At 48.6% G+C, this 13,351-nt stretch overlaps 2 protein-coding genes across 2 annotated transcripts; one reads left to right on the top strand and one right to left on the bottom strand.

Annotated features, from left to right (window-relative positions):
• Positions 1-964: 964 nt before the first annotated feature.
• ANOM_011785 (putative LPXTG-motif cell wall anchor domain protein) lies at positions 965-4,020 on the bottom strand (the record flags this gene model as incomplete). Its single annotated transcript, XM_015557041.1, has 2 exons — positions 965-2,791; positions 2,947-4,020. 2 exons carry the CDS (start codon positions 4,018-4,020, stop codon positions 965-967), a joined length of 2,901 nt encoding a protein of 966 aa, XP_015401344.1.
• Positions 4,021-10,813: 6,793 nt separating this feature from the next.
• On the top strand, positions 10,814-12,945 carry dspD (putative protein-tyrosine phosphatase; the record flags this gene model as incomplete). The annotated part of the gene is made up of 2 exons (XM_015557042.1): positions 10,814-11,508; positions 11,613-12,945. The coding sequence occupies 2 exons, from the start codon at positions 10,814-10,816 to the stop codon at positions 12,943-12,945; spliced, it is 2,028 nt and encodes a 675-aa protein (XP_015401343.1).
• Positions 12,946-13,351: the final 406 nt, after the last annotated feature.

Here is a 13,351-nt window from a genome sequence, read left to right on the forward strand (position 1 = left end):
AAAATCAATAAAAATCACAAGCAGTATGATCTATACCAGCCCAATGACGTAGATTCCTGCAGATCAGATCTTGCATACATAGTAACAACATCTCTACACCCGTTCGGGACAAGCATAATTATGGAACCCAATAATTCTGTAGATCCATACATGACCTAACCCTACCTCCAATCACAACCCACAGAAGCACACGAACGTCAGTCTCGGGCAGATAAGAAGATCAAATTAGGAAAATATGCAAAAGACAGAGAATAGTACGGAGTAATATGAGATATGTATATGCATCGGGGAACGAATGTAAGAAATACACTACACCCCCTTACCTAGGTATGTACTGTATATACATACATAACCCAGCTCTATTCCCAAGAGAACAAGATGGCCAAGTAAATGAAACATGACACGTAAAAAAAAGAGAGAGAAAGAGAGTATTTTGTACAATGAAATCGAGGAAAAAAGAAAAGCACACACGCCGAAACGAACAAACGTGTCCAGGTTGGATCCAACCTTTGTACATGTACAAAATAAACAAACAGGATGTCATGAGGTTGAGATAAGGATAGGCAGGCAAATGAGCAGGTCGTTCGTCAGTCGCTCGTGTAGGGATAGCAACTTGGCAAGATCTTTTTTTTTTTTCATTTTTTTTCTTTTTGTTTCTCTCATACAATGCGTTTGTGAGCCCGTGGCATGCATGCTTGCTTTGAATCAGATACAAGACAGAATTGCGCTCGTTAGGATGGATGTACACAGAGTTGCTTCGTATGATGCAATGGTGAGGCTGAGGACCAAAATGAAAGGGACGAATGAAGGCAAAAAATCGATTTAACAAATAAACTCCGGCTGATCGGTATCCAAATTCCAGGCATGAGTCGCTGCGTTAGATGAAGGGCGTAAGCTACGTGTGTTGTTGTAATTGTATTCCAGAGCAGAAAACACCACATGTAAACGATAAAGGGCGTAACGTTCAATCAATGTTGTCGTCGAAGGAATTTACTGCACCGTCAGAGATGGCCATGGGTCGTTGCCGGATGCCGAACCTCCGTGTAGTTCCAAAACTGTTCGTTCTCGGACGCGATATAGGGGTATAGCTGGCTGCTAGTTTGCTCGATGGGGCGATAATCCTCGTCTGAGATGGATCCTGCCGAGGGGAGAGGGGTGCCTCGTCGTTGGCTTTACCGGGAGTAGAGATCCCGGAAGGCAACCCATATCGACGAGACCCGGCTTGGATGTTAGAGCGAGATGTGGCGGGAGTCATCAAGGTTCTGCGGAGTGGAATGCCGGACTGCGAAGCAGTTGGCGTACGGGGTTGCGGCAACTGCGACTGTTGGGACTGCGCCGAGTACCTGGGAGCCTGGTCTTGCTGGGGCTGTGGTGCTTGAGATGGAGAAAACCCCTGGGAAAATCGCTGGCGCGGAGGGGCACGATATGCGGAACTCTGGTTACTGATATCCGTCATGCTTCTCGATATTGACCGGCCATGAGGGCTTCGGTGCTCGGCAGGCTCATCCTCGGGTTGCCGTCTTTGGGCCCGTAAAGACGCGAGTCGGCTTAGCCGGCTTGTGGGAAGTGAAGAACCAGGAGATTGTGCCTGCTTGGCATCGGGTGTTGTTGTATCATTACTCCAGTTAACTTCTTTAGTATTCTCGCTGGAGGTATTGCCGCTCGGACTTGCAAAGCTGGACCGACGGCTTGCAGCACGGGTACTCTGCCGACGGCTTATAACTTCGGGTTCCTGGACCGTACTGCGTCGATATGGTGTTGTTGGAGTCAAAGTGTCATCATCAGCGCCAATAGGCTGCTGCATTAGCGTAGCTTCGTCAGGTTTGCTTGAGGCCTGCTGCCTACGGAGTTGTTCATCCGACAATGCAAGGCAGAGCTCGGTTAACCCGCGACAAACACTATCCGCTTTCCGTCTCGACAGTCTGTCGGACGAACCGTACCCGTTCACGACGGAGACACTTCCAGATGGCGCTTTATTAATACTCAAAGTGGTGGACAGTGATATGGCATCTGTCGCAGTAGCTTCTAAGGCTGTATATACTTCTTTATTCAAAACAGTTTTCGCTTTGGACAAAGCAGATTGTAAGAGGGGATGGACGGGGTTTGTGGGGGGAATGGAATCGGAGCCGGGAGATGAGGTGCTGGTTTTGCGGCCGCGCTTTGGGGAAGACGAGACGGTTGTCACCGTAGTTGTCGCAGTGCGTGGCCGTTCGGCAGAAGCGGATGAGATAGCCTCCTGCGAAGACGGGGGAAGCTTCCCGGTAAGTTCTAGTTTGCGGATCCGGGATTTAAGATCCTCAAGCTCATCCCAGACGGTAGAAGGTGCAGTGGTAGACAGCGTCGACTCGGTCCCATCTTGTCGGGATCGATCGGGCTCGGCTCGGGGACGTTCTGTGACCTCAGAGCTAGACGGCTGCCGACTGCTTCGGATCGTCGATAGCGTTGAATGACGATACGTCCTAGGGTCCGGTAATGAGCCTCGTCTCTCGATGGACGTTTTCTCGGGTGAATCATCTGGGCTGATCTGGCTTAGCCTACTTCTCGGTACACCAATAGTCGACTTGGAGCTGGAGATGAAGCCGGAATGAAGCGAACGAGAATGATCGTCTAATGGATGAGCGGAAGCCGAATAGGAATATGCTAGAGAACTGCGTGGCTGGGATGGCGATCCGTTATTGGAATGCAAGGGGCTTTCGTAGGAATTCAACCGAAGTTGATCGGGGGAAGGCGTTTGCTCGTTGGCGCGGGAAGTTGAAGAGCGCAGACCACTGCCGGACATCCTCATTCGCGACTGTAACGTTTTCAATCTTCTCATCAGCTCACAGTCGAAAGATTATTCAAATAATGGCGAGACGCTGAACAGGGGAGGGCCCATCGGAGATCCATTTGCAGGGCCATGCTCTGGTTGTTGGTATGTTCGTCTTTCAAAGCAAATACGTTACTCACCCGTCTAAGTTCTGACCGTCCAAGGGATTCGCGACGGCTTGAGTCTGACCGAGCGATATTCAGGAAGATGTCGGATCGAGCGTCGTCCGCGACTGGAGTCCGATTGCCATCCTCTGTCGCGTATTTGTTCACACCGTTCACGGTGCGCCTGCGGTCGTTCCCTTCGGTATACGTTGCTGTGTACGATGGCATTCTCCTCTTTATACTTGGAAGCGTTTGCTGGGCATAAAAGGAATCTTTCCGGCGCTTTGTCGCATTGGGACTCAGTGCTTTGATGGTCAAATCGGGATCAGGGGCCAGCGCAGAGTCGCTATCGTCGTCTATAGCGAACCGGGGCGACGGAGGTAGAGAAGATGACTCCTTTGGAGCGCGACCGTGAGACAAATTGAAGCCTTGGGTTGAGTGCCGTGGTCTGTCGTACAGGAAATTGCGCTGGGGGGTCGGCGTCGGGTTTAGGCTCGAGGACGTGTCGATAACGGAGCTGTGTGATGCTAGGGTTCGTCTGCGAAGGGGCAACTGATATTCGAAGTTGAAACGACTCTGTGGTAATCGGGGGGCTGAAGCGACCGACGTGTGGGGTTGCGATGCAGAGGCGCCAGGGGTTCTGGATGGTGAGGAGATCATGTCTTGAGCCGTCGGGGTGGTTGTTATTGTTGGTGAATCGCTGGGACCGGTGGATGTTAGCGCGGTTGCGGTGCCCGCGTCACGGGGATCGTCCACAAACATGGCGCCGGGACGGAGTTGATCGAGGCGGGCGAGATGAGATTGCTGCTGGGCTGGTAGAAACTTTGTCTGAACCCCCAGGGTATTGCTCCGTGGACGTCGAGCGGGAAACTCGGTCGCGGTTGCACTGGCCGACACCGACGAATGGTTCACCCCGGAGCCGTATACTGACGCTCTGGAAATTCGAGCCGAATTAAGAGGCGCGTCTCTCTGTGTTGCATGGATGGTCGGATGCACCGCAGACACGGTTTGTCGTCGTTGAGATCGAGAGGTGGAATGACGGTTTTCGACAGAAGGTGGGAGAGCAGACACTGGCGTCATCCCATCCGCTCGGTCGTGGGACATCTGCATGCTCCTACACTTCTTGGTCAGGCATCCAAGGATTTCATGCACCTTCCCAGGAATCAATCAATCAGAAAATTATGTCAAAAAAATTTATTCAGGGTGGAAAAACAAAAAGGCAAAATATTGGCAACGGATTGGTCAAGAGTGAGAAAATTTCATTCTATTGGTTGTGGGGATCAGGGATAAAGAGTACCTCTTCTCCTCTTTCCTACTACTAGTAAACTCAGGAGTGAGTGGTCTATCCCCATCGCCTAAGGCACCGATCTTGTCCCTAATCTATATAAATCACGACGGATTCCTATTAATAACCCTAACCAGGACCCGCGTTGTGTGGACGGGAAGCACAGGAAAGACCCAGCCAAAGGAAGAAAAAAAAAAAATTCGAAAAAGGTACCAGGAACAGGAAATGAAGGACTCCGGTTATAAGGGTGGCTGGATTCTTCTACTGGAGACATGGTGGAGCTGCTACTAACACTCTAGTTCGGCTCCAGAACCCGGAGAAATAGTCGATTGCCTTGACATGATATCATCCCAGATAGGATTTACGATATGATATGATAGGACTGAATGCAACTAAGGTTCCAAACTAAGTTGATTTTTTATCCCGAGTTGTTGATGTTCTTCTACTCTGTACTTGCGTTGGATACATCCCATGCAACCCGGAGGACTGACTATGGGGACATCGAAAAGACGCGCAAAAGGGGGCACGGACACAAAAAAAATAAAATAAAAAATAAAAGTCGACAGAAGAAAAAAGACTGCCGACACTAGCCTATACCTGACAGTATTATGGTCAAACACCTTCAAGTTCCTATAGCAACAACCACTCGTAATCTACCATTCCCATTGTTCAAACCTTGGTTCAAACATTAGCTGTATAGCTTGCCGTCCAGTTTGGGGAGCTCGAGGCGACTATAAATATTTTTTATATCTGCATTTCAACCCACCATTCCACATCTACTAATTCCAAGAAAAAAATGGTCTCAAATGAAATAGTGCTTCAGTACTTAATAGTGAACTACAAATTCTAAAATTTGTGAGAGTAACCCCGATGTTCCTGAGTGTGAACCCATATTAGAGCTAGGTACCGAACTTCAGCACTTGCCTCGAAAGCCAATTAAGACAACTTGCACAAATTTTATTGTGGTGGCAAGAGACTTGCAAAGAATATGAAAAAAAAATAAGAAAAGCAACAGAGGCTAGTGAATCACAAAACAGATTTGCTACATTCTATTACGTTGGCGTTTACTCTTTCAAATCTACAAGGTTACCTTCCATGACACCACAATTTATATATATTTTTTGGCTTCATTGACATCCTACAGTATGCTCTCACTCGATTAGTTAGACATCGGTCATTTTTCTATACCCAGTCCAGGGAGGCATTGTTCAGTGGTCACTGGAATCATGCAGGGTACTTTATATGGCTATGCAGCTCTAGAAAAATATTTACTCGGCTTTCCCATTTGTCTCTGTCTCCCTTGAAAACGTGGCAAAACGTGCCTAAACACAATCCGAAGACAAGGACGCACAGATCAGACAACACCGACACATCTGCGTACAAGCCTTGCTACGACACTGCCATATCGAATGGACAAACCGCAATGCCCCCAATCCGCGTCTCTGGAGGTACCTGGGAATCTTGAGAAAGCGAAGTTGATACACACCAATGTAGATGAAACATGCTGTCAGCATATTTTGCTTAGTACCCAACGTGTGTCATCGTTCCGTATGGAATACGATGCACCAAGCGCAAAGCTCGGCTATAACTGAAAGCACCAATTATTAGAGCATTTTTTTCGCGGATTGAGAGTTTCTTCAACTGTAGGGGGTTAGCAGTGCCTTGTTATAGCAATATCGCTGACCCGTCAAATGCGTAAAATGTCTGGAAACGACAGCTCCAAGGATGGCCAGCTCTTTCTTGCCATACTTTTATAGACATACTGGATTAGAAGCGCGAAGAGTAGGGAACAAAGAATAAGGGGGCATGGGGGAAGAAGGAACAAGATGCTAAAGCGATGCTCCGAAGCCTTACCACGATCAATAAAGTCATCGATCGTGGTCATAAATGTCGAAACACTCGCACCAGTCACATGGATACAGAAGGAATGACTTCGTGTTAAAAAAATAAGAAACCCTCGTGACTACTCTTCTGAAACGTGTCTATGGCATCGTATGCATGAGAACCAACCGTTCTTGACCTGATCTCCGATGCAAAACAAGCAGGGTTCGCTTGCGCAACGACCAAACAGTGACCAAGTGCTCGGCCGTTGCAGATAAGGGTATATACACGGGAGTACTCCGTAACCTAGGTAAATGACTAGTTGAGAGAAGTGGGCATAGGGCTAAGGATCCCGTGTAGAAAATCTTTTTCGTCTCTGTGGTGATCTGAAACAGATGTCCAGCACTTGAAGAGTTCGACATTGGAAATCCACCCCTAATGCATGAATTATGCACATTTACATATCAAGTCGAGAGACACGAATAAACAATTGCGTGTATGAACACGTCTTACTTGGGATGTGTTAGTAGGTACTGCCTGTAATCGAGCGATCCGTGGATTAGGGTACAGCTAGGCAAAACTTGACGCTGTCCGCACTGTGCCAGGTACAGTATAAACCGGCTAAGTTATGGGATATCCAACGGTCTCTGTGCTTCTGCCTAAAGAAGGAAAACGACAACACTCTGTGAGTCTAAATGAGGCATTTACTTGCGCAAAGGCTGTAGAGATTGATTATGTTAAGCGGGAGATTATCTGGATTTGCCTCTAGGCAATAATCAACCTGAGGAATTGTCTCAGATCGGGTAATTCGGTGGCCTATGACCATAGGCACTATGTCAATAAGGAACCACAATAATTTATATTGCTCAAATATATGAATCACGAGATAGGATGGCACTAAGTAGGTACTGTCATAGGAAGCTGCCTGCACGGCTGTCACACCCATGGCCCTTCTTTCCTTTCCTGGACCTGGTCCCTTCGCATATAAAGCCCTTAATTCCATTGATGACCATGGCTCGAGCCGATATGCTCATCTGAGATGATTGCAACTTGCTACGTGCCAATAAAACGTTTTGATGAAGCGACTCCACAGCATTCAAAGTTATCACCGAACCGGCGGTCCAAGTTCTATGGTTCCCGACGTTCGGATGGAGCTGTACGGAGGGTACCAAAAGTGTCCACGGTTAGTCCCTGGTTGGACATTGCAGCCACGTGGAAATGACAGAGCCAAGTTTCAAATAAACACCGCGTTGCAGAGGCACTGATAACGAGCAATAATATTTGCTCAGCAGTGGACCGTAATGAAATTTGAACGATTTATCCGTACAGTGGACTCCTATGTGGGTGTGCTAAAAGCATACTATTGATTCTTGTGGCAAGTGTGGGTAGCGATGACCTCAACATCAACAACCAGTCGAAACGAGTGGAACACGCGTTGCTGTGTCGTTCACAAGAGCTTGAAGTACAATTTCTGAAGCATCCGATTCATCTATAACCAATCAAACCACAGATGATGCTTGTCTACTCACCGTTCCGAGGATTGAATCAGGGAGATCTGAAGAGATGGAACTCGGGCTGTGACAAGCGGTGTCGCACACGTGACCCCCTCCTGGAGGGGGGCCGACTAGTGGCTTAGCATTGGTCTGGCGTGTTTCAAAACACACCTGAACTCCTCCACCTATTGGTTTGAGTTAGCGCGCGCGAACACTGTGTGTTTCAGCTGCGTTGGCCCAAGTTTATTAATAACACTAACCCGGATTCGGGTTTTGCGATTTCGGGGGATTCTCTGGTGTGTGTGTGTGTGTGTGTATGTGTCGGCAAACAAAACACAACTGGACCTGAGTACGTCGGATTGCTTCTGAAATGCCGGACGGGAGAGAACGAATCAGCATGTTGGACTCGTTTGTCTTGTTGAGTCCGAAACAATGTACAGGGATACCTAAGCCAATTCAGGGTTCGTGATTCGGACTCAGCCCGGACGATGCCCGCGCAGCTTCTCCTCGTCCCACCCGCCAATGACGAAAAGTCCACAACTCCCAGGGGGCGTTGCGCCTAGGGCGATGATGATGAATCGGATTGGTTTGGCCCCAGTCAATCAGCCTTCCCGTTTCACATTTTCCTTTATCCCCAGAGCCTCGACAGAGTCTACACTAGTAGGTTGGCTCCACGCCAAATAGAGGTCCCTGCTGAAAAAGTCGCCATCTGTATCTAGTAAAATAGTGACCATGCCTCTCGTCAATGGCCTCTTCTTTTCTGATCTTTTCTGACCTCTTCATCGCTGGAACGACTCACGCTAAACCTTTCCTTCCTTCAGTGACGCTCTTTGCTGCTTTCATCATCTGAGTCAGTCCTCACTGTAAGCCCCCCCCAACGCCCTGCAGTATCAGCGCACCGTGCACACCCAAGCGGGTCAACCTTACGCTAATTTGAAATTATCACTACAGTTTAGCTGTTGGACGTATACTCTCTGCCCGCTCAAACTGGTTTTGACCTCCTCGTGGGGTTGAGCAGATTTCTTATTTTTATCTTTTCGGTGCCTCTTCTGGAAGAACTTTCTTGTTATTATTATTTACTTTCTTTCTTCAAATTTTTTTCTCTCTCTTTGGATACTATCCTTCTCATTCCCCTCTTCGTGTGACGAGCTCTTTAGGGAAACGGGGTTGTGTGATGCTAAGCGCCGTGACCACTGCCGCATAACGAATGAAAAATCCCGTTTGGATCTAGTACCACTCTGGTATAGGTTCACTTCCTGAGACTATAACAGTGTGATCCTGTTGAACCCAGGGCATTGTGAAAGGGATAGGAAAAAAAGGGCGTCTTTGATAATAGAAAGAATAAGGTATGTTTGAAATTGTCATTTCTGCTTTTCTGCTATTATAGTCAGGTTTATTATTGTTCATTTGTTTATGATCTCCTGGTTTCTGTTTATACGTATTACACCTTTGCTCTAGTTGGCTATTTCTGTCTTTGTTCGTCCAGTTCCCACCCCTTCAAGTGGTACCAGTTGTGGAGCTGTTTTGCGTGTTTGTTCTTTTCTTTTTTTGTTGCAACCTTCCTTGTTTGCACTCAACCCTTGACAAGAAATCCGAAAGAGGAAGAGAGAGGGGAATACCCATTTCCATACCAAGAGCACAAAGAAAACCAAAAGAGGGAGCGAGAAGGGAAAAAAAAAAAAGAAGCAAAAATACAGTGGCTTCCTTTTCTCTGGTCATTGATTACGATCTGTGATTTCTGATACACACATGATTCCGTTCCTCCACCCCCTGTGTTGTATCAGAATCATACCCACCCACTTACACTTGCCCATCACTTCCTATCTGATTTCTCTTGCCCTGACCACAAGGATCTTCACTCGGTCGTTGTTGTGGGTGACGGGAAGGAGAGTGGTACATACCAGCATCTCTGCGACTGGGGAGATGGAGACATGCCTACGTTGGGAAGAGACTGGCATCTGATTTGCGTGCTTTTGGCGCCCGTGATGCACATTCCAGCTCCCAGACCAACCCGGGCGGCTAAATTTAGAGCTGCAGGCGATGAATGTTTTGCTTCGGCCGGGTCTGATTGGCTTCCCACATCTGGTTGACCGGAGGGTGTCTTCCTCGCGCCCCACACTTAACGGTGGAATGATTGGCCTGCCGTCAAGAAACGCGGGCGGACGGTCCCAATCACGGCCTCCATCCACTCCCTTCCCGTCCTCTCAAACGAACTACTGCTGGAGCAGGTGGTTTATTCTTAGTGATCGTTTACCAGTATTACATGCTGCTGCTGGAACTGGTCTGGTCTATCCTATCCTGGAGGAACCTCTCTTTTCTCACACACAAACACACAACCACCACCAGTCGTGTGTTTCCCTCCTCCTTCTCCCTCCCTCCCTCTCTCTCTCTCTTCCTCTGATTTCCTTCTTCCCCTCCTCTTCCCCTCTTAGTAGGTACCTACTTCGCTAATCAATCGACGTGACCCATTTCTCTCCTTTGGCTTGTGGGCAGTCGTTCTTTTACTTCCCTTCTTACCCTCCTTTACCCTACTAGATTCCTACACTGGTTCTTTCGTCATTCCCCGGAGGAACGACTGCCCATGCGAATACCGGGCGGCAATTCCTCCAACTTTTTATTCCTCCATCTCAACCATTAATTCATTGGTTTTTTTTTTTCCATGCAGTAATTTCTGACGCTGCATCTGTGTTTTACTTTTTTCTTTTTAATTTCTAGCTCTCCTTGACTCCGCTTTTTTTTATTTATTTTTCTGCTGCAGTGTTTTGATTGATCTGTTTTCTCATTTTATTATTTCCTGTTGGCACTGCACACCACTGTCCTTTCCTTTACATCACTGACACATCTTCAAGAGGTACCAGACCTCTTGTGGCGACTTTTGGTATGTTCACGTCTTTCTTACATGCATTGCTAGACGTCCATTCTTCCGGCTCGCTTCCATACCTCCCAACGTTCAATGCTCTACGCCCGGGACAACCACAGAATTTTACTCTGATCCTATTGTTGCTTCCTTTCTTTTAAGGTTCAGCTTGCCGGCCTTGTTTCACCCTCCTTGCAGCTCTATTTGCTTGGTTTCTTGCGACCTGAACATCTGCACTTTGCGAAGCCACAAAGCTTGAACATGGAAACTGATTGTGCTCTTTCAAAAAGGTCATTTGCTCTGGTAGCAAGTGCGACACTTTCTTCTTTCCCTTCGTCTGGATGCGACTGCTGTCCTGCGGTTTTTGCGCCGGCGTTTTGTGAGAGCTGTATACCTGAAAGGGTGTCGCCTTTCAAGCGCAGGTCTGTACTGAAGTCTGGATTCATCATGCCCGTTCAGACTAGTCCACCGTCAGTACCGGATTCATTCCCATCCTTTATGTCAGTGTTTGGTGGGAGACCACTTAGCATTGCCGACAGAGAGGAGCAGACGACAGGAATAAACCCTCTCGACGTGCCCACTAATGTCACCGTTAACACGTCGCGACGCCCTCTACCTTTTAAGCACCGTGAGAGCATCTCGTCGATGACATCAGCGTCTACTGATTCGTCGCCGACCACCACCATTTCCACCTTCGATTCGCCTTCTGGCCCAGAGACATCTCCCAGCTCTTCCCCGGAATCTCCGACGTCCATGCCACTGTCGTATACCAAATTCATGCCACCCCCGCGCAATGTCGAGAGCCACTCGCTCTCGACAGCCCATAACAACCTTTCCAAATTGTCGTCCGACACACCGAATCCCGTGCGCCCAGACTCTCCTGGCAGGCGGGCACGAAACCTGAAAAATTTATCCTTGAGAATGCCTCCACCCTCGCAGTCTTCCCGGCCGCCAATCGCGACAGCATCCATTGTTGAAACAACCTCTCAACATCATCTGTCCGCGCCACCATCGCCGGTACACATCCCTCCCAAAAGCACACGCCGAAAACCGGCAAATCTCACCATTCGGACTCCCGGCTTTGATAGATCGTTTTCTAGCAATATCTCTGAAGTTCCTCCTACCCCACTCGGCCGGCAACCGTTGCGACATACCGAATCTTCACCATCACTAAATTCGATCTTCTCCCCTTCATTTGGTCCCAAAGGTGGCATGCAACTACCTAGGCCCATGACCCATCATGCAGTCGACGGCCATCGGCTTCGGAGGATAACCCGTCACCTTTGCAGCCAGTCCCCGATGAAAACTCAGTTTCTGGCAGTGTGCTCCATGAATTGGATGAGGAGGATGATCACCTAGACTCGAGAGAGTCCACTAGACGCAATGAGCGGGGCTACCCGAATGGGCCTATCCAAATCTACGACTCCGGAGTCTACTTGTACTTGGAACCGACAGTACAAGAAGCGTCGCAGTTTGATGTTGTCGTCAACGTGGCCAAGGAAGTAGTAAATCCATTCACCAACACAAACACCAACAACGGATCTGTCATGAGTGTCCTTCGGAATGCGTCTACAAATCCCAAGGCGGTGCCGACCGAAGTTCCAGAAACAGCCATGTCAGACATTTCCTTTAAGTCCGCCTTTGAGTACCCCCCGAATGAGTCACTGCCTCCCACACCTCGCAACGACGCATCCAAGCCCGAATACATCCATGTGGGCTGGGACCACAACTCAGAAATACTCGAAGATCTCTACCCCCTCTGCGAGCTCATCGATTCGCGCATTTCACAGGGGAAAAAGGTCCTTGTTCACTGTCAGCTGGGTGCCAGCCGATCCGCTTCGCTGGTCATCGCATATGGTTTATACAAAAACCGGCATCTGGATTTCAACTCCATGTACGAGATTGTCAAGGGGAGGAGTCAATGGGTGGGCCCTAATATGAGCCTTATCTACCAATTGACGGATTTCCGTTCGCGGTTGCTCCAGGGTGGCCCTTCAAAACCGGCGCCTGAGGAGTGGTTTGCGGAAGGACTTCGGAGGGGCTCTGAACCGCAACCCTCTCGAACGGAGGCGATGAGCCAGCCCGAAATCGTGACTCCAGCTCTACCGGCTTCATGCGCTGGTTTGTCGCAGTCTTCGACGAGCTCACTCTCGGTGCCTTCGACAAACCAGACTACGCCTACTTCTGCTGAAAGTCTAAGTTTTCCTAAAACCCCTTCGCATAAGCGAAGCTTATCCCCGCGGCCATTAACCCTGCGGAAATCAAGCTTCCAAGTCGGCGACTCGGCAGTACGATCGATCCGTCCAGAGTCCTTATTGAATTCATGGCGTTCGGAGAGCGGGCCTTACTCCTTAGCAAAGACCGACATCTTCATGCGGGATGGCCCGGCAGAACCACCTGCTCTCTTTTCACCTAGAACGACTGGTTTTCTAGCGGCACCGATGTCACAGTCAATCTCTAGTCAACTGGAGAATAATGGGCTGCACGGCTTCCGGTTCGGGTCGCGGATAGCGGATCCTAGGTCTCCTCCCCCAGGAAACGAGCGCCTGATCATGAGAAATATTGACGAATTCTTATAATTCTTCTGCTTTGATGTTTTTTTGAGACGGAGTTCGCTCAGGGTCATCTCTGAGGATACGTCCTTGAAACGATTGCATGACTGTTTGACATGCCCTATTGAGGCTCACTGTCGTTTTTTCCCTTTTCCTCCTTCCACAAAAAGAGCTTACTGCTGGCTTCTCTTCGTTTCCATTTTCTTCTTTTTGCTACTGCCTTTCTTAGCTTATTTACATTTGCCTCTGGGCTTCTATTCTGATGATCTGATGACCAAAGCGGGCTTTGCAGTCGTTATTTTCTCATTTTCTCACACTACCTTCGCTAATTGGCATTTTCAATTTGTCAACCGGTGGCTTCATGTTGCGTCTTAAAGGGTGACATTGCATGCTTATTACCGGCGTCCTGGGTGTTTTCAAAAGAGATAAAGGT

This window comes from Aspergillus nomiae (genome assembly GCF_001204775.2).
Source record: "Aspergillus nomiae NRRL 13137 chromosome Unknown contig00609, whole genome shotgun sequence".
Classification (NCBI taxonomy): Eukaryota; Fungi; Ascomycota; class Eurotiomycetes; order Eurotiales; family Aspergillaceae; genus Aspergillus; species Aspergillus nomiae.